Source organism: Alligator mississippiensis, chromosome 6 (genome assembly GCF_030867095.1).
Source record: "Alligator mississippiensis isolate rAllMis1 chromosome 6, rAllMis1, whole genome shotgun sequence".
In the NCBI taxonomy this organism is placed as follows: Eukaryota; Metazoa; Chordata; order Crocodylia; family Alligatoridae; genus Alligator; species Alligator mississippiensis.
Window position 1 is genome coordinate 882,101 of NC_081829.1, and position 25,553 is coordinate 907,653.

Below are 25,553 nucleotides of genomic sequence, written 5' to 3' on the forward strand. Positions count from 1 at the left end.
TGTCCAGGCAGTCCTCGGCTTTCAGTGTTTTGAGTTTCGCACGTTTTGCACTTACAACGGTTATAAATTGACACCGTTGCAACTTCCCGACCTCAGTTTTGGCTTTACGGCGCTTGAGCCGAGGCCACGCCGAGCCGGCCGTCTCCCCGGGCAGCGTCCGTCCAGGCGGCCTCGGACCTTCCTTCAGGGCAGCCGAGGCGACCCCAGAGAAACTGCGGCCGGGAGCCCCTCGCAGGGTCCAGCCCGGCCTCGAGACGTCCTTCCACGTCGGCAGGATGGCCATTGGCACCAGAAACGCCTTGGCGTGGCGGCGGCCGGCTCAGCGCTGTCCGGGAGCGGGCGTTTGTGCTGCCGGGCCCCGGGGCAGGAGCCGGAGCAGGAGCCGGAGCCGGCCCGCTCGCAACAGTGTTTCCGCCCGAGTTACAACGTGTCGGCTGCTCGCCGACTTCTTGTCGCTGGGCCGCGCCGCCCCGCGCCGCGCCGCGCCGGGGGGCCGGGCACGTGCGGGGCTGCGGACGGGCACGGGGACGCGCCCGGCCGACCAGGCCCCGTGCTCGGCGCTGCAGGCGGCTCCGCGCGGAGCGTCCCCGGGGCGGGGCTGGGGCTGGGGCTGGGGCTGGGGCCGGAGCCGGGGCCGGGGCCGGGGCCGGGGCGGGTCAGGAAGCGGCCGCGGCTCCTCCCCGCCCGCCCGGCCGGCTTCCGCGTCGCTGCAGCGCCCGGACCCGGCTATAAAGGCCGGGCGGCCCGACCGACATCGCCCCATGGAGTCGCCGCTCGGCCGGCCGGTAAGGAGCCGCAGCGCCGAGCACCCTCCCTTCCTCTCTCTCTCTCTCCCTCTCCCTCCCTCGTGGCGCGGCGCGGCGCGGGGGCTTGCGGGCAGGGGACCCAGCTGGGAGCCTTGTTCCTGGGTGCGGGAGCTGCCCGGAAAGGGTAGAGGTGGCGGTGGCGGCCGTTCCTGCCCCTGCCCCTGCCCCTGCCCCTGCCCCGCGCGGGGCTAACGCGCCTGCTGCTTGGCAGGTGCTGGGCGTGGGTGACCCTCGGAGCCATGGACGTGGCGCGTGCCCCTCTGCCTCTGGGCTTTCCCCGCTGGAGTGAGAGCCTCCCCAAGGCCCGAGGCAGGAGCCCCGCAGAGATGTACGAGAGCGACTACCTCAGCCTGCCCTCCGTCGGGGGCGAGGGCGAGGGCGAGGCCGGCCTGCCCAGCCTGGCGGGCGCGGCCCCGGAGTGGCTGGGGAGCGCCGAGCCGGGCCCCGCGGACAGCACGGAGATGAAGATGAGAGTGGACTTCTTCCGCAAGCTGGGCTACACCTCGGAGGAGATCCGCGCCGTCCTCCAGAAGCTGGGCCTCGACGCGGACACCAACGCCGTCCTCGGGGAGCTGGTGAAGCACGGGGCGGCCGCAGCCGAACGGGAGGCGAGCGATGCCCCGCAGGAGGGCAGGGAAGCCCCGCTGGTCCCTCGTGGGGGCCTTGCCAACAAGACCCCGCAGCTCGTGGCCACGCTGGAGGAGAAGGAGAGCAGTAACCTGAGGCCTGTGGTCATTGACGGGAGCAACGTGGCCATGAGGTAGGCTTGGCATCTCTCGTGGCGGGGGCAGCGCTCCCTCGGGCGCGGGGTCTCCATCCAGCTGTGGGAAGGAGCTCGGAGCTCGGGCCATGGCAGCCTGCGCCCTCCCTCGCCTCCCGGCACCTTCCTACAGCTGCCTCTTCCAAGCAAGGCAGCACTCGGCAGTGGCCCGGGTGCCCCCTGAGACCTTCGGTGCCGTTGGGGAGCCGAAATGGGCTCCATGGTGTGCAGCTTTGTTACCTAATGGTTTTATGCAAGCTCCAAAAGCAGGAAGTTGCTCAATAAATAATTAGGGGGTTAATAAAGGGAGGCTGTAATCCTGAGCTGGCTTTCTTGCTGAAGGCCTAGTGGCTTGAAGCACAACTACTGTACCTCGCAGAGATGGGGAAGGGAAGGGAAGGGAAGGGAAGGGGCCGGTCATCTTCAGCAGCTCTGGCCCGCCGATGGAGCCAGCCTTTCTCCCAGCGGTGCTGCAACCAGGAGCCGGCCCCACGGGCCATCTGTCCAGGGCCTAGCACAGGTTGGGAGTGCAGGGCATGCGAGTACCAACACGACAGCACGGGGAAGCCCATCTCCTGGGATGGCACAGACTGCTGTGGCCTGGTGACTCTGGCCCATGCTGATGCCCCAAGAGGGCTGGGAAGGGCCTCTGCCCAGGGGGGAGCTGGGGTAGGGCTCGTCCAAGTGACTTCTCTCTGGGTGGGGACACTGCGTTTCCCCTTTCCTTCATGGGAGGGAAGGCACAGCCCTGTGGGGCCAGCTGACCATGGGACTGCGGCAGGATGTGGGCACTGCTTCCACCATGCCACTTCCCAAGCCGCTTTCTCCAGTGGTCTTCGCCTCTCCGGCCTGGAGCCGCTGGGATGTGCACGTGGGCCCTGCTGCAGGGATTTCGCCCAGGGCAGCAGAAAGCGCTTGACAATGAAGGCTTAGCTAGAGCGGTCTCTGCCAGTCCTGGCTGGCCGGAAGGAGAGCACATCCCTCACCAGGTCCTGCTGGGCCCGGACTGAGTGCGATCTGCTGCGCTTGCCCTTTCACCTGGGTGGGGAAGGGGCCGTGGGCCTTTCCAGTAGGGAAACCCCAGCGAAGTCGCACTTTCCCAGGCTTGGGTGGTCTGACCTCATTTTAAAACAGACCTAGAGGGACAGCTGACCTCACTGCCAGAAAGTGGAGCAGACTCCTGCCCACAAGACCTCGAGCTGCAGCAGCACGCGCTGTCCGTGGAGCTCGGGGGGAGGCCTCTGCCCTGCGTGCTGCCCCGTCCCGTGAACAGGGAGCTGTAGCCAGCCTGGCTGCGGGCGGGTGAGACGTGGGTGCCCTCTTGGGGCATCACCATGATGCCGTGTGCCCAGCGTGTCCCTGCCAGACACGGATTCACCCACGTTGCTTGCTTCCCAGTGGAGACTCCAGAGTCTGGGACAGCTCCCTAGAAAGCTGATTTCGTCCCCATAAAGCTGTAGCCTTGTGGCTACTCCCCACACCCCTGGTCCACTGGCTGCCCTGATGTCAGAGCTGCTAGCCCTCCAGCAAGCCTCGCTCGCAGAGGCAGCTCTGCCGCTTGCTTCCCGTGTCAGAACGGGCATGCGTGGCACCAGGAAGCCTCAGGGCAGGGGCTTGGCCAGCCCTTCCCCCTCAAATCGCCACCTTTGCAGCCCCCGTGGCACCCCTCTTCCCTACCCACTGCCTAATGCGGGGAGAGAGCCCTCTTGCAGGGTGTCCTCTCTCTCTCTCTCTCTCTCTCTCCCAGCTTGTGTCGCCGGTTGCCTCTGGCTCGGGAGCTGTTAATGTGTTTACCCACATTTATGCCCTGTGTGTTTTATTAACAAACCCTCTCGTTACACGCCGCAATCACCCCGGGCCACTTGTTATGAGTAAACTTCAGAGCAGGCCCTTGCAGGGAAATCGTGCCTGGCTCCCCTCTGCTAAGCCCTTGATAAGCCTGTATCGGAGGGGACGGGGCAGCACGGACTGTGCAGCGCTGGGAGCCGGCAGCTGGGCTGCTTGTGTTGTCCTTCCCGTGATTGGTTTCACACTCTGCGTAGCTGCCATTTTAAAGGCATAAATAACCTTTCTCCCCAGTTCCTGCAAAGGTGCAGTAAAAACAGGGCGGCGGGAGCAAAGTTTAATGTTTGCAAAGCTGTCGGGTGCCTGCCTTTTTCTTTTTTTGAAGCCCGTTCACCGCGAGGGGAATTCCGTTCTGAAACTTCCTGTATTAATAGTGTGCGGTCCCTGCTGATTCACTGGCACAGCATGCGGCAGCCTCCCTGACCTGCTCATGGCAACCGTATGCAAATCATGGTGGAAATTAGTTTCTACTTCCTTCTAAGGGAATTTTTCTTGGTAGTTACCGAATCCAATCAGCCCATTTCTCCTCTCGTTACAAATTCGGGATTGCGAGCTGGGGCTTCAGAGGGCAGCGAGCCTCGGTCTCCTTTCGTCTTCCCGGGGCTGTGATGTTTTCACATGTCTGGGTGGATTGCAGCGTGCCTGTTTGGGGAAAATTCCCACTGGGTGTGTTCCTTCTGCACACAAATGGAGGTGACTCCTCGACGCTGAGCTTGGTGACATCATTTCGGTGTCAAACCTTTCTCAAGGAAGAAGTCTGACGGGCACCTTGTAGATACAGGCCCTGGCAGAAATGTTCCATGAAGTCAGTCTTTCACATCGGGTTCGAGGGGGGAGGGACGGAGATGCACTTTCTGGCAGTGTCACACTTCCCTCTTTATCTCGGGGCCCAGAAAGACTGCAGCCCTGCTCTGAATGACTTAAATCTGACTTTCCTGCTGACTGAGGGAGCAGCTGTTGAAAGGAGAGAGCACTGATTACACTAGAGAATCCCGTTATGTTTTGCGGAGACGTGACGCTTCAGATACGTGCCCGGGGAGGACAGATGCAGCCGGCAGGCTCGATAACGTGGGAGACGGGGAGCATAGAGCGGTAGAAAGAATCGGCATTTCTTGACACCCTGGCAGGAAAAATGCTGCTTGTCGAGGTATTCCTTTGATTCCCATCGTTGCAGCCGAGGGGGGTTTTGGTTGCGTTATATCCTAATCCTCTATTTCAGGAGTTTTAGAAACTCACTGTTCTTTCAAGGCTGGTTCTGGAAATGACCCGTGACGTGTGGGTGCCGTGCTCTTCAACCCCGCGTTACAGAAAATAGAAACGGCTGGGCTTTGTTGCGTGGAGGTGGGTGGGGGGGAAAGGCTGAAGTCTTCACCCTGGAAGTGGCTGTTCGACATGCAAAGCAAGCTCTGGTTGCTTGTCGAACAGTCGGAGGGTGCCGCGGAGCTGGGCTGAAGTGACTCGTGGGGCCCAAGCTGGTGTAAGCGCAGGGATGGTGTCAGCAGCCTCGGCCCTTGGAGCGTGCACAGGCAGAGCAGGAGCACCGCAGAGCCACTCGCCCTCTGCGCTGGCATTGGGAGGATAATCCAGGTGCTTCGTTCCTCCGCTTCCTAAGCGCTCGGTGCTGTGAGTGTCCCGAGTCCCTCGCTCTCGTTGCTGGCACGCGGGTTCAGGACACTAGAAGCATCTCCCGGCCCCCGTGTCTGTCTACTGTCCTACGAGTGTCTGATGGTGAGCAGGGCTGGGAGGAAGGCCCTTGGCTGTAGTGCTTGTCACACATTGGCCCTGGGTGTAAGAGGGTGTTCTCTGAAGTGGCCAAGTGATTTGGGAGCCAGCGTGCTAGGGAATGGGACACACGCAGGCAGGAGGGCAGGGTTCAGGGGTGGAAGGTGCAGAGGCTGGTCTGGGAGGATTGGGTCCACTGCAGAGCACCTGCTGCTGCCCGCTTGCTGCGGGTCCTGCTACCCAGGCAGGGATGGCAGTGCCCTTCAAAGGCCCCTCCTCCCTGTCATGCCTCTGATCTAATCTTTCCACCTCGCTTATGTGACTGAGAGGCATGGCTCAACCCTTAACCCTTGCTGACACCTTCCTCGTTTGGGCCAGGCACTGGGCTGACAACTCCTTGTACCCCTGCCCAGTTCCCCACCTGCTCCGTGCTCTGTGCCCGATGGAAGCCCCTGTCCTCTCTTGCTGCTGCTTCGTGCACCTGTCTCTGTCCATCTTCCAGGCTGCCTCCTGCACTGGAAACCTGTCCGTCTGCCTCCTTGGAGGCCTCTGTTCAAGCAGCTTCTCCTGCTGCATTAGGAGCTGAGGGATCGCTGTGCAGGAGCCAGGCCTCTGCTTGGCATCGGGACTTCAGCCCTGACCGTTGCATAACACCGTCAGGTCACAGACCTCGTTCGTGATGTGCCTTTGCCCTCGCTGTTCTGAGCTTCCGGGGTCATAAAACAAAAAAAGACAGGTTTGGCCTGAATAGGTGCTGGGGCTTTTCCACAGAAGTCGCTTCACTTTCATATTTAAAAGCTCTGATAAGACTTACAGGAAACGCGCGCTGGCAACACAAACCTTTCGTGCCCTTGCACTCCATGCTCGTAGAGCACGTCTCCCTCGCGGGCTGGCCTCAAGCACCTGAAAACGGGGAGTCTCGTATCTCGAGTGACCCGAGGTGGCTCCAGGCAGGAATGCGACATCAGCTCGTTGGCACTTGAGCGTTGCACAACCGCAGGTCTCTGAAATGGCAAGGGAGACTTAAGGAAGTGCCGTGTGATTGCCCAGAATAGAAACTGGCTGGGGCCCGGGCGTTGGGAACCTGAGGTGCCAGACAAGCGGTGCCGAGAGCTGCGGTGCGAGTGTGTGCCTGAGCCCTGGGCACCGGGCACTGGGCACGGCCAGCCACTGACTACACTTCACTCCTGCTCGGAGACCAAAGAAACCCCCGTGCAAGGCTGAGCACTTGCCCTCATCAGCCCATTGCTCAGTCCTTGGTAACGCACATTTTTATTTGCTTTTTGACCAAAGCTTTGGTTCTGAACATGGGCTGGAAAATTGACAGCAAAAGAAACCAGCAAAGAGAGGGCTGCTCCTGGAAGGCGCAGGGCCTTTAATTGCCACCACACTTGACCTTCCTCCTTCACTGGTTTGTGGCCAGCTGGGAGCCTGCGGGGCAGCAGGGTGGGAGGTGGTGGGCAGGGAAGCAAAGCACAGGGCCCACGTATGCATCGCTCCGTGCCGGGCGTTGGGTCTCTGAGAGCAGTTGGTGGCTGGCGAGACCAGTAACTTGGAAACGGCAGATAAAGTTCCTAGTTAACGTGCAACGTCAGTGCTGATAACGCTGGATTTGCGAAGAGATGATCGCCTGGTACACGTTACATAAACTCGGGCGCTCTGTGAATAGAGCGTAGCAGGCTGCTCCGTCACGTTGCACCAGGCGCTGGCCCCTGACATGTGGGGCTGACCTTTCCTTCTCTCGATAGCCTGCCAGCATCCAACAGTGACAAGCTGTCGGGGGCTTTATCAGGTTCAGACCCCATAAATAGTGCTCTGCGCGCTGGGCTGTGTGTCAAGGGCGAGGGGAGGGCAGCCTGTCCTTCACTAAAGGGTTAGTGACGCAGTCCCCTGGCACAGATGTACCTATGCCAGGACTCTGGAGCATGAGAGTTACGGGAGCACGTCACTCCCTTGGGCGTAGCTTCCTGCCGGATGCAGCTGCATTCCTCGACTCCAGCTGTGGCCAGCACCATCCCGGGACACGGGCTGGGCTGGAGGTGCTGGGCTGGGATGACGAGCGCTCTGGAGCTGCTTGGCACAGGGCTGCTGGTGGCAGCACCCTCACGGGCAGGCTGCCATGAATGCACCAGCTCGGCACGCGTGAAGCAGCAGGGTCAGAGCTGCGGCCCCGTTGCATGCTCAAAATGCAGTCCCGTGACGCAGCACCGCAGTTTCCTCTGCCACCAAAGGCCCAATCCTCTCTCCTTTTCTCTCTTGTGCAGCCATGGAAACAAAGAGGCGTTCTCCTGCCGGGGCATCCTGCTGGCCGTCCAGTGGTTTTGGGACAGAGGACACAAGGATATCACAGTCTTCGTGCCATCCTGGAGGAAGGAACAGCCACGGCCAGACATGCTCATTACAGGTGAGGAATTAGAGACTGGCGCTAAACCTCTAAGGTCGCCAGCGGCCAGGGTCCATCGGGCTAGTGGGTCACCGTCTGGCCAGCGAGGATTCCTGTCGCTAGCCCGTCCCCTCATCTGCCTGGTCTGGGCACGTTCAGCAACAACATCGACCTCCTGGCAAGATGCTGCTAGCTTGGGCTCTGCCTCGGAGAACTAATGGTGCAGCTCCCCTTGCAGGGAAGGCTGGTAGGCAGACGAGAGCAGGTCAAGCAGGCCCGGGCAGTGCTGCTTCCTGCCCTGCACTTGCAAGCAGCTGTGCTTCTGACGCCAGCCGCCCCGCTCCAAGGAGAAAGCCAGGCCTAGGGCAGGGCCCTACAAAAGCCCCACCCTGGCTGCTTCAGCCCCATCAGTGGGAGGGGAGCACTGCGTATTTGAGTCTCGCTGACCTCCAGCAGCACCTGGAGGCTCTGAGGATGAGGCCAGGGTTGTGCTAGGTGCTGTATAAGCATCCCGGGCCATCCAGCTGCGTGTAACTGGAGCGCTATGGGTTTCCTCAATGCGGTCTCGCATTGTAGTGGAAGACTTCTGGGCTCGGGCATCATTTCAGGGGGTCGTGCTTTATTCCAGACCAGCACATCCTCCGTGACCTGGAGAAGAAGAAAATCCTGGTCTTCACCCCTTCCCGGCGGGTGGGCGGCAAGCGCGTGGTCTGCTACGATGACCGCTTCATCGTGAAGCTGGCCTTTGAGTCAGACGGCATCGTGGTGTCCAACGACACCTACCGGGACCTGCAGAATGAGCGCCCCGAGTGGAAGAAGTTCATCGAGGAGCGTCTGCTGATGTACTCGTTCGTCAACGACAAGTGCGTTCCTGTTCCCGATCCCGTTCCCATTCCCGGGGGAGGAGGGCAGGGCCATGGCTTCCAGCAAATGCCTGCGTGTCCAGGAAGGGGGTTTGAGCGGTGGCTGTGTTACACCGGCGAGGCAAGGCGGGGCGCTGGCATGTGTGGGCTGTGCAGGGAGCAGACGGTGATGTCAGGTGAGCGCCTCGGGAGGAAGTGAGTCAGTCGGGGCTCCGTGCGCAGGGCCGTTCCTGGCCCGGGACAAGGCGCGGTGTCCAGACAGCGGCTGCTGTCTGCTTCTTGCTGAAGAGCCCGAGCCTGTGCCCGTGCCGGCCTGGCCCTGAGCCCTTGCTTCCCCTCCTCCTCCGGCGATGGCAGACGGCGGCCAGGGTGTGGTGACCACCTGCCCTGGCCCTGCTGCCTCGCCAGGCTGGCCCACCCGTCTTCCTCCGCTCCCGTTCTCCTCCTTCCTGGCTCTGTCGCCCTGTTGCCCTGGGAGGGGTCGGGGTCTGGCCTGGGGGTGCCTTGTAGCCGAGGTGTGAAGGGCTCTAGACCCAAGGTGGCTTGTCCCGATTCAAGCTTATTGTCCTTCTCCAGATTTATGCCCCCAGACGACCCCCTGGGGCGGCACGGCCCCAGCCTAGATAACTTCCTGAGGAAGAAGCCTGTGGTCCCAGAGCACAAGAAGCAGCAGTGCCCTTATGGTAAGGCCCAGCCTGTGCGGGAGGCGGCTGCCCCTGGGGTCCCGGGCCGCGTCTTATGCCAGGCTCTGCCCTCTCCTTGCAGGGAAGAAATGCACCTACGGCATCAAGTGCAAGTTCTACCACCCCGAGAGGATCAACCAGCCCCAGCGCTCGCTTGCGGACGAGCTTCGGGCCAACGCCAAGCTGTCCCCCACCCGAAGTGCCTCCAGCACCACCAGCCCTGCCAAGGAGGAGAAGAAGGGCAAGAGAGCTGGGCAGGCAGAGCTGCTGTGTCCTGCCTCCACAGACGTGGACCCCAGCTGCATGCAGAGAGCCTCGGCCGAGAGGAAAGGAGCAGCCCAGAAGGCCAAGCCAGGTGACGGTCCGCTCCCGGGGAAGGGCTGTGCCCCAGGGCTCACCCCGCCTCACAGCAGTGGCCATAGATCTGCCGAATGGCCCCAGCACCCCGTCTCCTCTCCCCACATGGACTCTCTCTCCTGCATGTCTCAGGAGCCCCCCGACTCGGGCTTCTGCTCCCTGGAGAACCAGTTGTCCGGGATGTGGCCTTGCCGATCCGCCAGCCACTGCGAGCATTGCCCCCCTGACCAGGTGGCCGTCTGCAGCTGCAGTTGCGGGCAGCCGAGACCCCTGTACCAGCCCTCGCCCAGCCTGGAGCCCGACAGCCTCTACAAGCCTGGCTCTCACAAAGCCATGTCTTCGGCTTGCTCTGGGGCCAGCTACATGCCGTACAGCGCGGAGATGTCCCACGCCAGGCCCTCCCGTGCCTTCTCGGGCTACGGCATGCCTGTGCACCCAGCCAGCGCCGGGCAGTATAGCCTCCCGAGCGAGTACAACGGCCCGCCGGCGCCTCTCCACCCCCGTGAGTACTGGTCTGAGCCGTACCCACTGCCCCCTCCTTCTGCACGCGCCAGCAGCACGCAAGACCCCCGCCCCTTGCAAAGAGCCCCGGGCCCGGCCTACAGCGACCCCTGCCCGTGGGCTTTGTCAGAGCAGTTCGCCAAGGAGCGGGCCAACGTGCACGTGAAACTCTGCGGCATCTTCCACCCCCACCTCGTGGATGCGGTCATGAACCGGTTCCCGCAGCTGCTGGATCCCCAGAGACTGGCGGCCGAGATCATAACCTACAAGTCCCAGAACCCAGGCCTGTGAGGGGCTCCCGGCATCCTGCAGGGCCGTCGGGGAGCCGGGAGGGTGAGAGCCGCTGGTTTAAACTCGAGCGAGTGGGGCGGCTGCCTCTGGCAGCGCACGTCCCTGTCGCTGGCATCTCTTGGGGAAAGGCGGCACGAGGGTCACCTGCTTTCTGACCAAGCCTGGGACTTGGCACCACCGCTCAGCTCGACTTTGAACGCGCGGGGAACGCTAGCCCTCTGGTCCGTAACTTCAGCTCCCTTTAGTCACGCCAACTTTGCTCATAAGACGCTGCCTTCCCGTAGCTGGCTCTGACCCCGTTTGGTTTCACAAGCTTGTTTTGCCAGCTCCCCCTCCTGTGCCCTACCCACGCCAGGCGCCTGCCCAGCGGGGTCGCTTTCCAGAGCGTAGCAGCAATGCTCGCCCGGTTGCAGGACCTAATCGTCCCGCTGCCAGGATCCGCGCTTGCCTCGAGTCCCGGCACCGCGCCAGAGCTCCCGGGGACCCTGGGCTTGGAGTCGCCTGGCCGACCTCTTGCCTCCCCGCACCAAAAACCCACGTGCTCCACGCACAAACTCGCGGAAGGGCAGGCCGTGGCAGCTCTTCCAGCCTGGCCGCGTGGCAGAGCAGAGGGCGGGGACGTGGGTCCCTTCCCTTCCGTCGTGCGAGAGCCTGGTCGAAAAGAAGGTGTGTGGTCACGAGTCCCGTGTGCGCTGCTCCGTGACTCCCCCGGCCTCTTGGCAGTGTTCGAGGCTTGTCTCCAGCGAGCTTGTCTCCACGTTTCTCTCTCCTCCTCTCCTCCACATCTTTCCCCTGCCCCGCCAGAGCCCTCTGGTTCCCTGCAGCCCCCTGCAAGCTGCGGTTTAGCCCTTGTGGGCAGTGAATGACCCCCCTGGCCTGTTTGTGGGGGATTTTCTATCTTTATTTTGACTTGTGCATACTGTATCTAAACCGTTTAAGGATATTCAAGAACACATACTGTAGCAATTGTCTCTGGTCCCAGCGTTGGGCTGTTCTGGGGCGCGAAGGGAAGTTTTCCCTCACACCCAGGCCAGAGGCAGTTGATTTGTTGATACACATTGTATCTGTGCGTTGGATTTTTTAATTACGTCCGTCTTGTGGCTTAAATGAAAGCCGTTCCTAGCTGCCAGCCCGCGGGAGAGCAGAGCCGCGGGGCCCGTCGTGCCTCCTGGCTCTTCCCTCTCAGGTTTGGCAAGGGCTGGGCTAGTCCGCTCGGCACCATGTGCCGGGGCAGCCGCAAGGACACAAACCCTGTACGCCTGGTTGATGATGATGCATTACAGCAGCTGTAATGTTTCATGTTAGTAAGCAAAATGCTTCTTAATTGTATGTAATCTGAAACTTTGCCTATTTGTAAATGACGGGAAAAAATGTTGCGTTTTTAATGATCCATTGTCTACAAACTCGCGGGATGGTCTCACCGAATCCTCGGCTGTCGCGCTCCTGGAAGGCTCTGGGGCAGGGAGCCAGCATGTACTCATCCTGTTGTAATCAGGACCAACTCCTCCTTTTTTTGTAGGGACAGGTTTGTATTTTATTAAAACTTGCTGTATCGCATGTCTCTGCAGCCTGTACATAGAGCGAGGCGGCAGCCCTGCGTAAGAGCTGCCACTGCATCAATAAAGATCCCTGGTTTGAACGATGTGCCGGCCCGGTCCTTGCGTGAGAGGCTAGGGAAGACGGCCTGCCCTCTCTGCTGTGATGGCTAAGGCCGGTGCGGGGAATTCTGCACACCCCTTGGCCTGGACGTCCTGGACTCTGCATGCAGGGTCCCCCTATGCCAGCAGCACCAGGTCTCGGCCTCTTCCCTCTGCCTTAGATCTGGCGTTCTCCTTTCCGGTTCCTGGGCACCCGCGGTACAGCCCTGCTTGTGGATTTATGCAAGCAGAGAGGAGTGCGTCCTCGGGCGAGGGGGTGGAATAGAGCACCCCTGCTCTGCTCCTGGGCACAGGAGGCTGGGTCCCTGCTGCCTGGGTGCAGTTTCACAGATGCACGGAGCGAGGCGGTGTCCCAGCTGCCCCTGCTCGGGTGCATGCAGCAGCACCTGCGGGAACCCTTGCTCCCCTCCTCCCTGGCAGGTGCGCCAGTGCGGAGGTGCACTGGGCTGTGCATGTGCAGTGCCTGTGCCTGGCAGCTTCCAGTGGGGCACCAGGCCCCAGCACCTGGCTGTGAGCTCCGTGCTCACCGCAGACTTGCAGCTGGGCCCCGCTGCAGTGGGCTGTGGCTGCTTGTCGCTGGCGCATGTGCTGAGAGCAGCAGCGATGAAGGTCGCGGAGCTCCCAGCCGGTCCAGGCGCTTTATACTAGCCCTGTGCTGCTGCAAGGGGCTGCAGGAGCCGTCCCAGAAGGAAGGGATGAACAAGGCTCCTGCCTGGCTCCAGGGAAGCAAACAGGAGGGGGGAGAGGCTGCAGAACAGGCCTGGCGAGATGCCCTAGCATCTGGTCTGTCCTCCCCGTGCCCTGGGGCAGAGCAGGGTTGCCTGAGCCCATCCTATCCCTCTCATTGCTGGAAGGCAGTTGCAGGGGCAGGTGACATCCCGGTGGTCTCCCCACTGCTGCACAGGAGGATCCAGGCTGCCCAGACGCTGCAGGTCTTTATGCGTGGGGTCTCTGACCAGCCCCCACTGACCCCTCGTGCCTGCTCCCTGCACCTGCTCCTGGTGCAGAGGGTCCCTCAGCCCTGCCCCAGGCTCCCAGGGGCCTCTCCCAGGACCAGAGCCCTGACTGGGGAGAGGAGGCCACGGAGGTGGGACACGACCCTACAGACACAGGGTCCTGTGCCCCCCGGGCCGCCTGGCTCCCACACTGCCCAGGGAGCCTCTCAGGCTGCTGCCAGGGCCCTGCTCCAACCCAGCAGCCTTGGCAGGTGCCTGGTGGGGCGGCGGCAGCCAGGCAGGGCTGTGCGCGAGAGCCAGGGAGGAAGGAAGCGGAGGCAGCAGAGTAAACAGTGCAGCCGGGCAAACAAAGGAGCTCCGGCGCTGCTGGGGCCAGCCCAGGGGAGCCCGCGTCCAGGCTGAGACTGCGCGGGGGGGGGCTACAGCCCAGCAAGCGGTGGGGGCTGCTAGCTGTGGCTCAGCCCCTGCCCCTTCCAGCTCAGGCACCCCAGCGCCCCTGCCCTAGGCTCAGCCCGAGGGCAGGGGGGCAAGGGGGGGGCAGAAATCGGAGCAGAGCTTATCTCAGTGGAGTGAGGGGCGACTGCTCCCCCCCCATAGCCTGCATCGCACAAGCATCTCGGGGAGTGCCAAGGCTTGCACCCTGGCCCAGCGCAGCTCCAGGGCACTGAGCCCTGCTGGGGAGAATCCCCGCCGGGTGCCTGCCTGTGTGGTGCAGCAAGTGTCTGGGGTGAATGTGGGGGCAGGGGGGGTCCCAGCTTGCCCAGAGCCCCAGCCCAGCAGGTGCTGAGTGTGGCAGGCCAGTCCTGAGCTGCCGGTTGGTGACGTTGACCCGGTGCACCCTCCAGACAGGCTGGTCCTGCAGGCTGGTGTGCCCCAGAGGCCTGCCACGCTGCATGTCGCTGAGCCCCGTGTGACCCTGGAGCGGAGCCAGGCCAGCGCCCTGCAAACGTGGCCCAGGAGCCGGGCTTCAGGCACCAGCTGGGGGCAGTGCCAGGCCCACGTGAGCACCGAGCTGGGTGCAGGGTAGGGCAGGCAGCCCGTGGACATGGGCATGGGGGTGTTGGGGGGGCAGTGTGCTGAGATGTAGGTGTGTGTTTGTGGAGGGGTGGGTCAGAGGCTGGGGGGCAGGCAGAATAGTGTGTGTACACGCTTGTGTGTTTGCAGGGGTTGTTAGGTATTTGGGGTGGATGGGTGGGTGGGTGTTTCAGGGCAGGGGGAGTCTGGGAGGTGTGTGTGTGTGTGTGTGTGTGTGTGTGTGTGTGTGTGTTGGGGGGGTGGTTGGAGAGTGTGGGTGTCAGACACCTGCAAAAGGTGATGGGGTGGTATTTGGGGTGCCCCCTCCACCCCCATGCCAGGCTCAGGTGCAAAGCAACGACCATCCCTGCTGGCCCCTGCCCCAGGCCGGCACCGCAGCCAAGGGCAGCACTGGCACATGGCTGCAGCACTGAGGGGCTGGGCTGGGGCTCAACCCCCCACCCCCCCAAAAATCAGAGCAATCCAGTGACTCAGCCAGGGCCAGACAGGGAGGCGGTGGCAGGGCCTGCAGGGTGGGAGTCGGGATGCCGGCTGCATTGCCCCCCCCCAGGGTGGGGGGACCTGGAGAGACCCTGTGCTCTGGGGCCAAGCCAGCCGGGCCCCGCGGCTGCCCCGGTGCTTGCTCCGTGGCTGTGCCTGGAGCGGGGCTGGCCCCGCTGGCATCCCCAGCTCCGCTCTGCTCCGCTCACTGGCGTCAGGCTCCAGCGGACAAAAGGCCAAAACAAGTCCCTGGGGAGTGAGTGGGGCAAACTCGAGGCAGCACAACACCCACGGGGTCAGGCATGTGCCCAGGACCGGGGCCCCTGCAGCGGCCGGCCCCTGCCACCAACCAGCTCAGGAGCAGGGCCCCAGGGAGGCTGTGCCAGGCCTGGGGGGACGCTCACGGAGCAGCCGGTCGCCTTCCTGGAAGCTTCCAACAAACAGCCGGAGAAGGAGGAAGCGACTGCAGCGGGGCGGCCCCCGCCTCGGGCCAGACGGAGCTGGGCTAGCAGGGGACCGGCAGCCGGCTGGGGCGAGACCGCGACGGAGGGCGCGGTGCGGGGCTGGGGTTGGGCACAGGCCTGGACAGGCCGGGCATGTGCAAGCGCCCCGGGCTCGCGCGCGCTGGCACTCGCAGCTGCAACCCGGGGGTGCAACCGGGTCCAGCCTGGTCCTGCGGCAGCTGTAGCTTGGAGGAGAGCAGGGGGCAGGCACCCTCCTGCACGCCTGGGCGGCTCCGTGCACCTACGGGACCTGCCCTTGGCACTTGCCCCTGTTTGCAGCCTGCCTCCCCCAGCGTCCCTGACTCCTGAGGGAGACCCCAGCACCCAGGGGAGGAGCAGAGCTGCATGGAAAACCCCGGGCTCCATGCACAGCTCCATGCACAGCTGCCCTTTCAGCTGGCAGGCTCCCCATGCCTTATCTGTCCTGCCCACACATTGGGGCTGGCAGTGCGAGGGGAGCTGCCGGCTGGATCCCCGCTCTCACCAGCTAATCGCAAGGATCCAGGCCTCGGCACCGAGCTCACGCGTGACCCAGGGCCCCGTGTGCACAGTGGGGAAGCTCATGGGAGCAGACAGGCGCTGGCATGAGTCAGGCTTGCACAACAGCTCCACATCGCCACCCAGGACACAGCTCCTCTGGGCCCTCCTGGAGCCCCCGCATGCCCTGCCACTGCACCGAGGTCAAGGCCACAACAGCGCTGCCCCGCTCCCTGCTGTGTGGCCGTGCCTGCACCCCGGGACACCACTCCCTGGCCCTGGGCTCAGCTCGGCTTTGCACGCAGCAGGCACGTCCTGGCCCCGGTGCCAGCCCCCCTCACTGACCCTTGTCCGGGGGTTATCAGCCGCACATAGACGAAGGGGATGCGGGGCAGGCGGGAGGGGGATTTCCCAGTTAAAGGCTAACAGCCCGTGCTACAGGGCCAGATAAGCCAGGATCGGAAGGGCCCTGCTGCACCAAGCTAGCTAGAAGCCAGCTGTGGAGTTGTTACTCACTGTCAAGCACTAACTGTACAGCTGGCTGGCTCTTCTTGTAGCTGGACAGTCTTTTTTACCCTGTGATCATTACGTTGCAGCACGGCCATCTACACTTATTGTGATTCAGCAGTTACTTGTGTAATGTATGTAACGTGTAGCAGGGACCTCTTCCCCCCACGCTGCTTTCTGCACGTCCTCTCACGGCACACAACACAGGGAGCTGCAGCTCGCGAAGCCTGTGCTAGAGCCCTAGGCACACCGTTAGGTTAGTCTATAAGGTGCAACTCTACCCTGCTCTTTACAGGCAAGTAACAGCAGCAGGACGCAGGCACCAGGGGGAAGGGAGGTGACCGGAGCAGGCCCTCGTGCAGGGTTAGCCCATCGCAGCAAGCCGAGATGCAGCCAGCCCACCCCGCGGGCAGCCGCAGGGCCCCGCACGGGCCAAAGGTAGGTGATGCACGGGGGAGCAAGTGGGTCAGGGGCCTGCAAGGCAAGAATGCTCTCCCCTGATCTCGGCACCAGGCTGGACTCCACCACCCCTACCCTACCAGCCCCAGACTCTCAGGGCACAATGGGGGGGGGCTGCAGAGCCTACAGCCACCGCTCCCTGGGCTGCAGGGTGACCGCTGCCCCCCTGCTCCGCAGCCCCCCTCAGCCGCGTGGGCTGGCCTGGCCGCCCTGCAGCCGAGAGTCGGGGGACAGAGGTCAGGAAGCAGCCCTGGGGCAGAAACCCTGCTCCGTAGCACCATCAGTCCGGGGGGGTGGGAAGAGGGAAGTTGTCCCCAGCCTCCCTCTCCCTGCAGCTTGGCCCTGGAGCCTAGAGACCTGCCAGCCCTGCACGGGGGATGCACCTGGGGCACAGCTGCCTCCACCCAGCCTTGCAAAGGGAGCACCAGCCTGCAGCTGCAGCTCCTTGCACGAACACGTGCCAGAGGCCTGCCCCCTGCTGGCGCCTCTGGGGACCTCCCGGGCCCCTGCCCGCCCCAGCCCCGCCTCACTGCAGGCTTCCCCACGCTTGGGCACCCAGGGTGCAAGGCAGGTGTGCTCTGGGCCCACCTGCACGGGGTCCCTCACCTCCCTGTGGGGGCTGGCACAGTGCTGCTGCCTTGCCAGGGGCCTACCTGCAGCACCAGGTATCGGCTACTCCACAGCAGCATCTCCGTGGTCAGCACACACCTGTGCAGACAGCGCTGGCCAAGCCTCCCCCCCCCCCGTGCGGCCAGCCATTGCCCACCGCCCTGCTGCGGGTCCCAGAAGTGGGCCCACTGGTTGGCTAGGAAAGCATCCAGCTCAAGGTAGGCACTGCTGCAAGCACTTGATAGCAATTAAAACAGGGGCCCTGCTGGCTCTGGCACACAGCAAGAAGGGACTCTGGGGCCAGGAACTTCCCTGGAGGAGCTGCTCAGCAGGGAAGGGCCAAGCAGGGTCTTGGAAGGGGGGCTCTAAGCGCTGGTACCACAGGGCCGCAGCACCCCGAAGCTAAGGGTGGCAGTGCCATGGAGCTGTGTTCACGTGCGCAGGGACCCTTCGTGGCAACTCGCCCACTCCCGCCCAGGGGAGTACCAGCAAGCAGCTCGGAGGGCAGTGTCGGCACACGCGCCCCCATCACCTGCGAGGGGAGAGGCAGCGAGGCCCAGGCAAGACCCCCAAGACAGAGAATAGAGGCCAGGCTCCTGGGGGGCTTGGAATGAACAGAGCACGACCCAGAGCTGCTGAACTTCAAAGCAAACCAGGAGGAGACGCGAACGTGGGACTTTTATTGTTTTATATACAAATGACAGAAGGGTGCATTAAAAAGAGACTCCACCCCTCGCCCCCCACACACCGCCCAGAGCAAGAGGGCTTTGGGCTCCAGCCTTCCCGTGGTTCAGAGCCCGCAGAGCCCTGGGGAAGGGAGGAGAGAGAGGCAAGGGGGAGCCACTTGCATTTCCACTGCAGTGGAGCGGTCCCCAAAACAAAGAGCATGCCTGCCTGGCTGGGCTTGTAGGAAAGGAAAAAGATGAAGAGCCGGTTTGTCACTTTGGTTAAAACAACCCCGAACAAGAACAGAACACGAACGAGCCGTATTAAAAAAAATCATGTAACAGATTTACAACCCGCGCGGACAAACAGGCCCATCCCCTGGGAACGGGAGCGACGGTGATGTCTCTCGGCAGTGATGACAGACGACGGCGATGGTGGCGGCGGGGTCAGCCAGCTGGAGGGTGCCTTCAGCCGGGCGACAGCGCGAGCCCTTGGGGCCTGAAGATCGCCCGTGCCGCGGCCCAGTCCTGTGTCCCAGGGGACTCACAATGACACAAAGTATGTCGGCCAAGACGGTCTCCCCCGTGGCGGTGTGACAGAATTGGCTGCTTCCGGCTGCAGACGTGCGGCTGCAGAGCTGGCGGCCCACTCCTGCGCTAGATTGGCATTTTCCTCGGTGGAGACTCGCGTGGGGCCCACGTCCTGGAAGCTTCAGTGCTGATGAGTCTAGTAGTCCTGCAGAGAGCGGAGAGCACCGGCGTTAAGGCCCTCCACGCACCCAACCTGCTCGCTGGCCTGGGACACTCCCTCAGACGCCCGCTCTCACTCCCGCCCCGTTCGCTGCAAGCGGAGCGTGCTACCGTAGTGGCACACGTCCAAGAGCAGGCCCCTTCCTCTGCACCTCTCAAGCTCCACTAAGGACCGGCTGCCAGACCCCAGCAGGTCTTCACGGCACTGGGAGGAAGGGCGCAAGCACAGTTCTTCGCAAGCAAAACGAAGGGGCTTCTACACAGTAGCAATACCGAACCAGCAACGGATGAGCCCACCACGACAAATCCACAAGGCACCTGCTGCCTTGGCACTAAACTATCCCCCTGCCGTGACAGCGAGAGATCTGAACCACGGCGGAAGCAGAGGGTCGCCGGCATGTACAGATCAACAATACAAATGAGGACGGGGAGGACGGATACTTACGGCTCTTGGCTTTTTGTTTAACTTGAGATCAATCCTGCGATGAGAAAGACAAGAGAAATGCCCATTTCAGTACACTACACCACAAGGGGGGCTCCAAGAACCAGCTACCGCATACGGCACAGGCTACAACAAAGACTATGTGGTTAATTCGGTCAGTCTCCGATTCAGCGGAGCTGAATCAGCGTCCCAGGGTTACTGGGCAAGGAGCAGACACAAACCAGAGTGGATGCTTCACTCCTTGCCAAAAGGCATATTGCACCCCCTCGGTCAGAGAAGGTTAGCAAAGGTTCAGAGAAAAACAATCACAGAGAAGTTATGCAGCATACAGAGATGGGATTAAAAACGCATGCTCTATGTTAATTTGTTAGAGGTGTAACTATGCCATGAGTAATTATTCAGCCATTGTGGTAACGGCAATTTACTTGGAAGAGAGAGATAGAGGACTTTGAGACAACAGGGGTTACAAAACTCACGGGTATCGGGTTTATTACATTCGACCGGAAGACAATATCCAAATCTACACTAATCTCTTTAGGAAGCAAAGCCAGGAAATCAGGTTTTAACTATGTTTTAAGACAAAGTTTATCTATTTAAAAATAAAGTAAGAGAGGCAGAAGAATGAAGTTGATTTAATTTTGCTTAAGTTATTAAATAAAAATGTTACCTCCGTCACGTTTTTCTGTTTTTAAAAAAAACTTCCCAGCCTAACCTAATATACATACCTACAATTAAACAGATAAACTATGGGTTAGAAAGGTCTCAAAAGGCACATTGGTGTCTACACACTAACAACACAGCACAAGTACTAATTCAAGTCAAACTTACTCAAAGTCATAATCAAACATGCCAGACGGGCTGAGGGGCAGCATTTGAAAGGAAGAAAGCAATAGAAATTAATATACTAATGAATTAAATAAATTAGTTGATTAGCCACCTTAGTGAGATTACTGAAATAATAAAGCTAGTGTCCAAATGTCATGATATATCTAGATATATATTTATCTGTTTAACCAAAATGTGGCATAAAAAGCACTCCAGACTCAGCGGTCCAGAGCCCCCCACCCCCAGTGGCTTTCTGGGTAAAGGGGCGTTAGAGTGGAGCAGTGGTTCTGCAGAAGGAACGTGTGTATGCGGAGAAAGGAAGCTATGGAGCGACACACTAGCCCGCAGAAACAGAGCTCTCTTTGCTCGCAAAAGCAACCAAGTGGGAGCTCAGAAAGCAGAGGCTCTCTTCAGATTATTAGCGCCAAAGCAAAGAAGTTTGTTCAGGCAGAAAGGCGGAGGCGGTCATAGGAATATCTGGCCCACTTTGCATTCAGCTGCTCTCGACACACACACCCAGGCAGCCCCCTTACAAACCTGGACAGAAAACAAAGTGAACTGTTTGAATCTAGTTACAGAACTGTTGCACACCCACCAGCCGTCTCAAGCATCCACACACACCACAGCGCTCGCTCTCTACTGCTCTTCCTGGAAGCCAACAATTGTCTTGGTTAAAAGGGGGGTGTCAACAGGACATTTCACCAGAATTACACCCCAGCGCGGGCTTTAATCTCAGGACTTGCACAGCACTGGAAGTGAGGGCCCCCGACAGCGACATCCCCGTGTTTCACCTGGTTCCCAGTCTTCAGATGCCAGCTGGAGACTCGCACTGCATTTCAGCTGCTTTGGAGCCGGCAGTCAGCACGGCCTGCAAAGGGGCTGGTCCTTGCGGCAAGCCGTGCGCCTCACGCCCAAAGAGAGCCAGTTTCCAGAGGCCTCCGCTGCTCCCGGCAGAGGCAGCAGAACTCCTTTGAGGCAACTGGCAGGACGAGTCCCTGGAACAGGGGCAGCCCCACGGACAGCCCTTCCCTCCTCTCGGCTAGGGGTTTCGCCCGAGCACATTCGGGCGAGCGGGGTGGGCCAGAAGTCCACAGCCCTTCCTTGTCATAACCTGGGGCCAGCCCACGGATTTGAGGGGACTGGGACATTTTCCTCTGCTGGAAACACTTCAGGAGTCAGTAGCAGCCGTCAGGACAGTTAACTTCACTGAACTGGGTCAGACATTCCCGGCCTGGCTGTGCGAACGCAGCGTGGGACAGCTAGTGACTACCTGAAAGAGACCACCTGGCTGCTTCTCTTTGAGGGCACAAGAAGTACCAGACCAGACCGGGGGTTGTGTGGTCCTGGACCCTGTTTCACTGGTTTCAGAGGAAGATGAGCAGAGGAGTAGTTTATTCCTAAGCTCCATCACTGGAGGCTGGGTCATGTCCTCGGTCTGAGGCTTTACGCAGTCTGCAGTGACCCTCTTACTGCCCCTCTAAAGGCACAGTCCCCTTTGAGCTGCCCCAAGCCCTTGGCTCGAGAACTGTTTTGTGCAGCGAGCGCCTCAGGGTAAACCGACAAACCTACTTCCTTAGGCTTGGTCTGGGACAAACAATGCAAGGAAGGGTCTGGAATAAAGTTTGGATGAAGGCACTGGGGATTTCCAGGAGCTTCAGAATTCGTGGACTGCCCAGACATTTTGGTTTATCACTCGGCCCTTATCCCCCAGAAACCAGCCAGCAGCCCTGCCTCACTCAACCCCAGGCAGGCATCGTGGCAACCAGAATGTAACCTTCCCCTAGAGCAGAGGCCAGATTTATTCTGCCCTACGGCTGGAGAACTCGGAGAGGCAGAGAAAAGGGGGAGAACCGCTCCCAGGATCGCTCAGACTGTCCTAACAGAGCTGGGGCTGAAATCAGGGACTCCTTCCTGCCACTCCCTGGCTCAGGCCACTAGTTTACCTGCTTCCAAGGGCCTCTCCCTCTTGGCCCCAGCCCTGAGGAACCCCAACAGGCCTCCTCAGGCCCACTGAAGGCACCTAACAGCTTCTTCCCACTGCCTTGGAGACTGGCAGGAAAGTGATGTCAGCCTGTCACCCCGGCCAACCAGCAGCCCGTCCCTCCCGCTGCTCTAACACACGTGGCTATTCCACGGGACAAAGCCTGTTTGACAACCAACCCCCGCGGCTCGGAGGGCCTGCCATGGGCTGCTGGCACCACTAACCTGTGTCGGTTTTTGTTCTTCCGTTTTTTGTGGCTGCTGTGGTGACTCCCCGAGGAAGTGGAGGAAGCAGCTTTCTGGGGCTTCACGCCCTGCACAGACCCATCCAGATCGTCGGCATCCTCCTGGCTGGGCTCGTTCTCCTGATTGTGGAAGTCTGGAGAAGTGTCGCTCTCTGTCCCACTGCCCGGCTCCCCTAAAACGCAACAAACCCAGGAGAGCACAGCTGTTAATTCCCAGCTGTTCAGCTCCAAGACAGACCTCGAGTGCCCAAGCCAGGTCCCAAGGAACAGGAGCAAACCCCATCAGCACAGGGCACAGGGCAGCCTCAGGGGGCCGTGGACGTTCTCTAGTGCGCAGCACACTGCTGGAGCAGGACAAGTTACCCCCTGCAAGAGGCATGCTGCAGGCAACCCCGGGCAAACTCCGGAAGCAGGAACAACCCCAGAATGCATTTACTGCATGCCGCATCCTATAGCAGGGGCAGCAAAATGCCCTAAGCACTGGAGAAAGAAAACTATTAGAATTAGACCAGGCAGGAAGTCAGCGCTACGGCTGGAACGCTGCCCTCCCCCAGCCCCTCTGATCAGCCAGGAACGCACCTGAAGCGAATGAATGCGAAAAAAGAATAAAAATAACTCAACCTTTAGGTCACACAGGCGGGGGCAGACCAGGCAAACACAGGAGGGAAGGTGTGAAGTCCCACGAACCTCACACCGGCTCCAAGCACACGGCTCCAGTGGCAACTACGCAAAGCCTGACCCTGGACTCTTACCTCCCCCCATCACCAAAGCCACGCACGTCTCGTGCACAGAAAGCTTTAAGATGGACACAAAACTAACCTCCCTTTTTTTGGAAGGGAATCGCGCTGTAATTTCACTGCAAGCATTACTTATGGCGACAGAATTGGGAGCAGTGGAACTACTGGGGTACGGAGACCCCCCCGACGCGCACACACACGTGCAACAGGGCTAGAGGCAGGGAAGCGACCGCAAGCGTCGGAAGCAGCAAGCACCGCAGGGAGGAGCCCTCTTTCCAAAGCAAACGGTTTCCTTCTTTCCACCTCAGTCACGCAGAGACGGGTAACAGGCAGCTACTTACGCTTCTCAATGAGCTGGTCTTGAACTCCGGCCAACGCGCTGACGGCCTACAAAACCAGAGGGGACACTTATGGAGACGGATTCCCATTGATCACGTTTTACTGAAACACGCGCAAGGCACTTTCCAGATGGAGAGAGAGAGAGATGATCTCTGCCTCCAGGAACTGCCAGCTGAACGGCAATACAGCAGGGCCAGAGAGGGACTCGCACAGGAGGAGAGCGGGAAGGACAGGCGTGCAAGGCACGAACGTTTCCTGCTTGTCCTGCTCCCTCCCCCTTCACTTCTCCTGGGCGCCGTGGCAGGTGTGAGCGTGCGAGGGAGACTGCATGAAAGGAAACTCGGAGACGCTTGTGAGAGGGGGACAGGGATGGACACCGCTGTGCTGCCCTCGCCGCACACAGCAGGAGGGCACGGCACGGACTGCGGCAGGACTTGCCAGCTATCGAGCTAGAAGTGCCGTAAGGGCAGGGGGAGGAACGGTCACCCCAGGTCTGCCCTCGGTCAGTCCCGGGGAAAGCCGAGCAAGCAGGCGGCTAAGGGAACAACCGGGGAAACTGAGAAGAGCAGTTCAGAGCCACCTGGAAGCAAGGAGAAGAGCGAGACGTGACAGAGGGGACCGTGCGCAGCCCGGCTGCAGCTGCCGCGCGGCGTTCGGGGGGCAAGCTCGGGGCTGAGGCTGGCGTGGCGCGGCGCGGCGCACCGCCCCGTCACGCTGTGTGCACGCGGTACTCACGGCTGCCGAGGTGACCGAAGACTTGCTGAAGAGTCGCTCGGCTTCCTTGAACTTCCGGTTGCGTCGGTCGTTCTTGCTGTTGGAGTTCCTGAAAGACAGCGCGCGCGCTCACTGCGCCGCCCCCCACCCCGCCCCGCCTCGCCCCGCCTCGAGGGGCGTCCCCGGCACCGCGCCCGCTCGCCATCCTAAGGGCTGCGCTTGCTGCGCGCAAGGAAGAGCACGCCGAGACCCCGGCGCCAGGAGTGCCTTTCGCACCTTCCTAGCGCTGCCGGGTCCGGAGGGAGCGCGGCGCTCGGCGCTGGGCCGTCCCAGCAGCCGGCCCGACCGGCCCCGACCGCGCACTCACTTCTGGTTGGTGAGGTAGCGGTCCCAGCCGCGGATGATGTTCCCGTACATCTGGGTGTCCTCCAAGTAGCTGCCCTCGAAGGCGTAGATCTGCCGCTCCAGGTTGGCCAGCGTCTCCTGCGCGGGAAAGGGCACAACCAGAGCGGGCGCTACAGCCGCCGGCGCCTGCACGCGGGGCCGGGGGAGCGGCCACCCCGGCGGTCCCGAGCCCCCGCGGGCAGCCGGGGCCGGGGCCGGGGCATGGGCCCACCCACCCCGCGCTGAGCCTCCTCCTGGCCCCGCCCCACGCCCCCATCCCCCACCCCCACGCCCACGCCCCCGCGTCGGGCCAGGCCGGGCCGGGCCGGGCCGGGCCGGGCGCGCACCGCCAGCTCCTGCTTGCGCTTGACGAGCTCGGCCAGCTCGCGCCGCGTGTCCGGGATCTGCGGGGGGCCGCCCGCCTTCGGCTGCAGCGCCGCCATCATGGATCCGCCGCGCCGCGCCGCCCCCTCCGCCCGGACACGCCCCCTCGCCCGCCCTATTTATCCCGCAGCGCCCCGGCGGCAGCCGCCTGCGCGCGCACCACGCCTGCGTGTGCGCGCGCACCGCTGAGCTGGACACACTCACACACACACTCACACTCTCTCCCCCCTAGTGTGCCGCACTAGGCTCACGTCTACAAACGCTACCTTTAACTAAAAAAACCCCAAGCAAACCAAAAGCCCCAAACCACACGCACACATCCTCGTGGGCGCTAGGGTTTGCCAGCTGTCGCTAGCGCCCTGACGCCGCGTCTGTAAGCACACGCGTGTGCGCGGGGCCAGGCCCACGGGTTTGGGTACAAGTCGTGTTTCTGGTGTGGTCGGGGGGGAGAAGGGCGCAGCAGCGTCCCTGGGGGTGCCCGGGTCAGCCCTCGCAGGACGCACGGCCGCTGCCTGGGGCGGCGAGGGCAGCCGGCCGGTGGGTCGCCCACAGCGGTGGTCCAGCGCCGTGGCCGCGCCGTCTCTGACCTGCGGTCCAGAGGCTGGGTGTGTACAGGGCGGCTGCGACGCGGCTGGTGCTGCCTCGGGCCGGACGCGACCTCTGGAGCTCCCTGGCAGCCCCGCGGCTCCCGGCTTCGCGCTCGGGCTAGAAGGGGCCGTGCAGCTGTAGGAAGAGCCAACCCGCTCTGAAGGCGGCGCGAGGAAACGTGCAGCAGCTGCAGGGATGGTTTCTATCCGGTTTTAATCCGAACACGCAGCAGTTGCGGTGCGATTACCAGTGTGGACAGAGCTAAGTGCGCGGCGCTGGTCCCAAGCAAGAACACCTGGGGGCGGGGGCGGGGGCGATGGGACTGCATCCCCTGCAGCAAAATCACCCCTGCTCCGCAGGAGAAGGATGAGAGGCGACCTTGTGGCTGCCTGTAAGTTCATCACGGGGGCACAGAAGGGAATTGGTGAGGTTTTATTCACCAAGGCGCCCCCGGGGGTTACAAGAAACAATGGCCACAAGCTAGCAGAGAGCAGATTTAGACTGGACATTAGGAAGAACTTCTTCACAGTTCGAGTGGCCAAGGTGTGGAACGGGCTCCCAAGGGAGGTGGTGCTCTCCCCTACCCTGGGGGTCTTCAAGAGGAG

The 25,553-nt window shown here is 61.7% G+C and overlaps 2 protein-coding genes across 5 annotated transcripts; one reads left to right on the forward strand and one right to left on the reverse strand.

Annotated features, from left to right (window-relative positions):
• Nucleotides 1–645: 645 nt before the first annotated feature.
• On the forward strand, nt 646–11,850 carry ZC3H12A (zinc finger CCCH-type containing 12A). The gene is made up of 6 exons (XM_059729453.1): nt 646–785; nt 1,018–1,566; nt 7,398–7,537; nt 8,145–8,379; nt 8,956–9,062; nt 9,145–11,850. Exons 2-6 carry the CDS (start codon nt 1,046–1,048, stop codon nt 10,209–10,211), a joined length of 2,070 nt encoding a protein of 689 aa, XP_059585436.1. The 5' UTR covers nt 646–785; nt 1,018–1,045; the 3' UTR covers nt 10,212–11,850.
• Nucleotides 11,851–17,556: 5,706 nt separating this feature from the next.
• Nucleotides 17,557–24,461, reverse strand: MEAF6 (MYST/Esa1 associated factor 6). Of its 4 annotated transcripts, XR_009462898.1 has the most exons (9): nt 24,324–24,461; nt 23,960–24,075; nt 23,614–23,701; nt 22,881–22,926; nt 21,783–21,975; nt 19,581–19,610; nt 19,420–19,477; nt 18,756–18,789; nt 17,557–18,296 (listed from the first exon to the last, which is right to left on the reverse strand). XR_009462898.1 is itself a non-coding variant. In XM_019490224.2 (8 exons), the coding sequence occupies exons 1-8, from the start codon at nt 24,420–24,422 to the stop codon at nt 18,288–18,290; spliced, it is 615 nt and encodes a 204-aa protein (XP_019345769.2). In that variant the 5' UTR covers nt 24,423–24,461; the 3' UTR covers nt 17,557–18,287. The 4 variants fall into 4 exon arrangements, 2 of the variants coding, with proteins under 2 accessions (XP_019345769.2, XP_059585437.1); XR_009462899.1 differs by lacking the exon at nt 19,581–19,610 and having other exon boundaries at nt 24,324–24,460; XM_019490224.2 differs by lacking the exon at nt 19,420–19,477.
• Between the last annotated feature and the right edge of the window lie 1,092 nt (nt 24,462–25,553).

Bases quoted from the DNA above. Each gene is read 5' to 3' on its own strand.
- ZC3H12A (XM_059729453.1), top strand. From the start codon at position 1,046: ATGGACGTGGCGCGTGCCCCTCTGCCTCTGGGCTTTCCCCGCTGGAGT. The intron at 1,567-7,397 runs GTAGGCTTGGCA...TCTCTTGTGCAG, and splicing joins GGGAGCAACGTGGCCATGAG to CCATGGAAACAAAGAGGCGT. The intron at 8,380-8,955 runs GTGCGTTCCTGT...GTCCTTCTCCAG, and splicing joins TACTCGTTCGTCAACGACAA to ATTTATGCCCCCAGACGACC.
- MEAF6 (XM_019490224.2), bottom strand. From the start codon at position 24,422: ATGATGGCGGCGCTGCAGCCGAAGGCGGGCGGCCCCCCGCAGATCCCG. The intron at 23,702-23,959 runs GTGAGTGCGCGG...GCTGTCTTTCAG, and splicing joins CGCTACCTCACCAACCAGAA to GAACTCCAACAGCAAGAACG. The intron at 21,976-22,880 runs GTAAGTAGCTGC...GTTGCGTTTTAG, and splicing joins AGACCAGCTCATTGAGAAGC to GGGAGCCGGGCAGTGGGACA.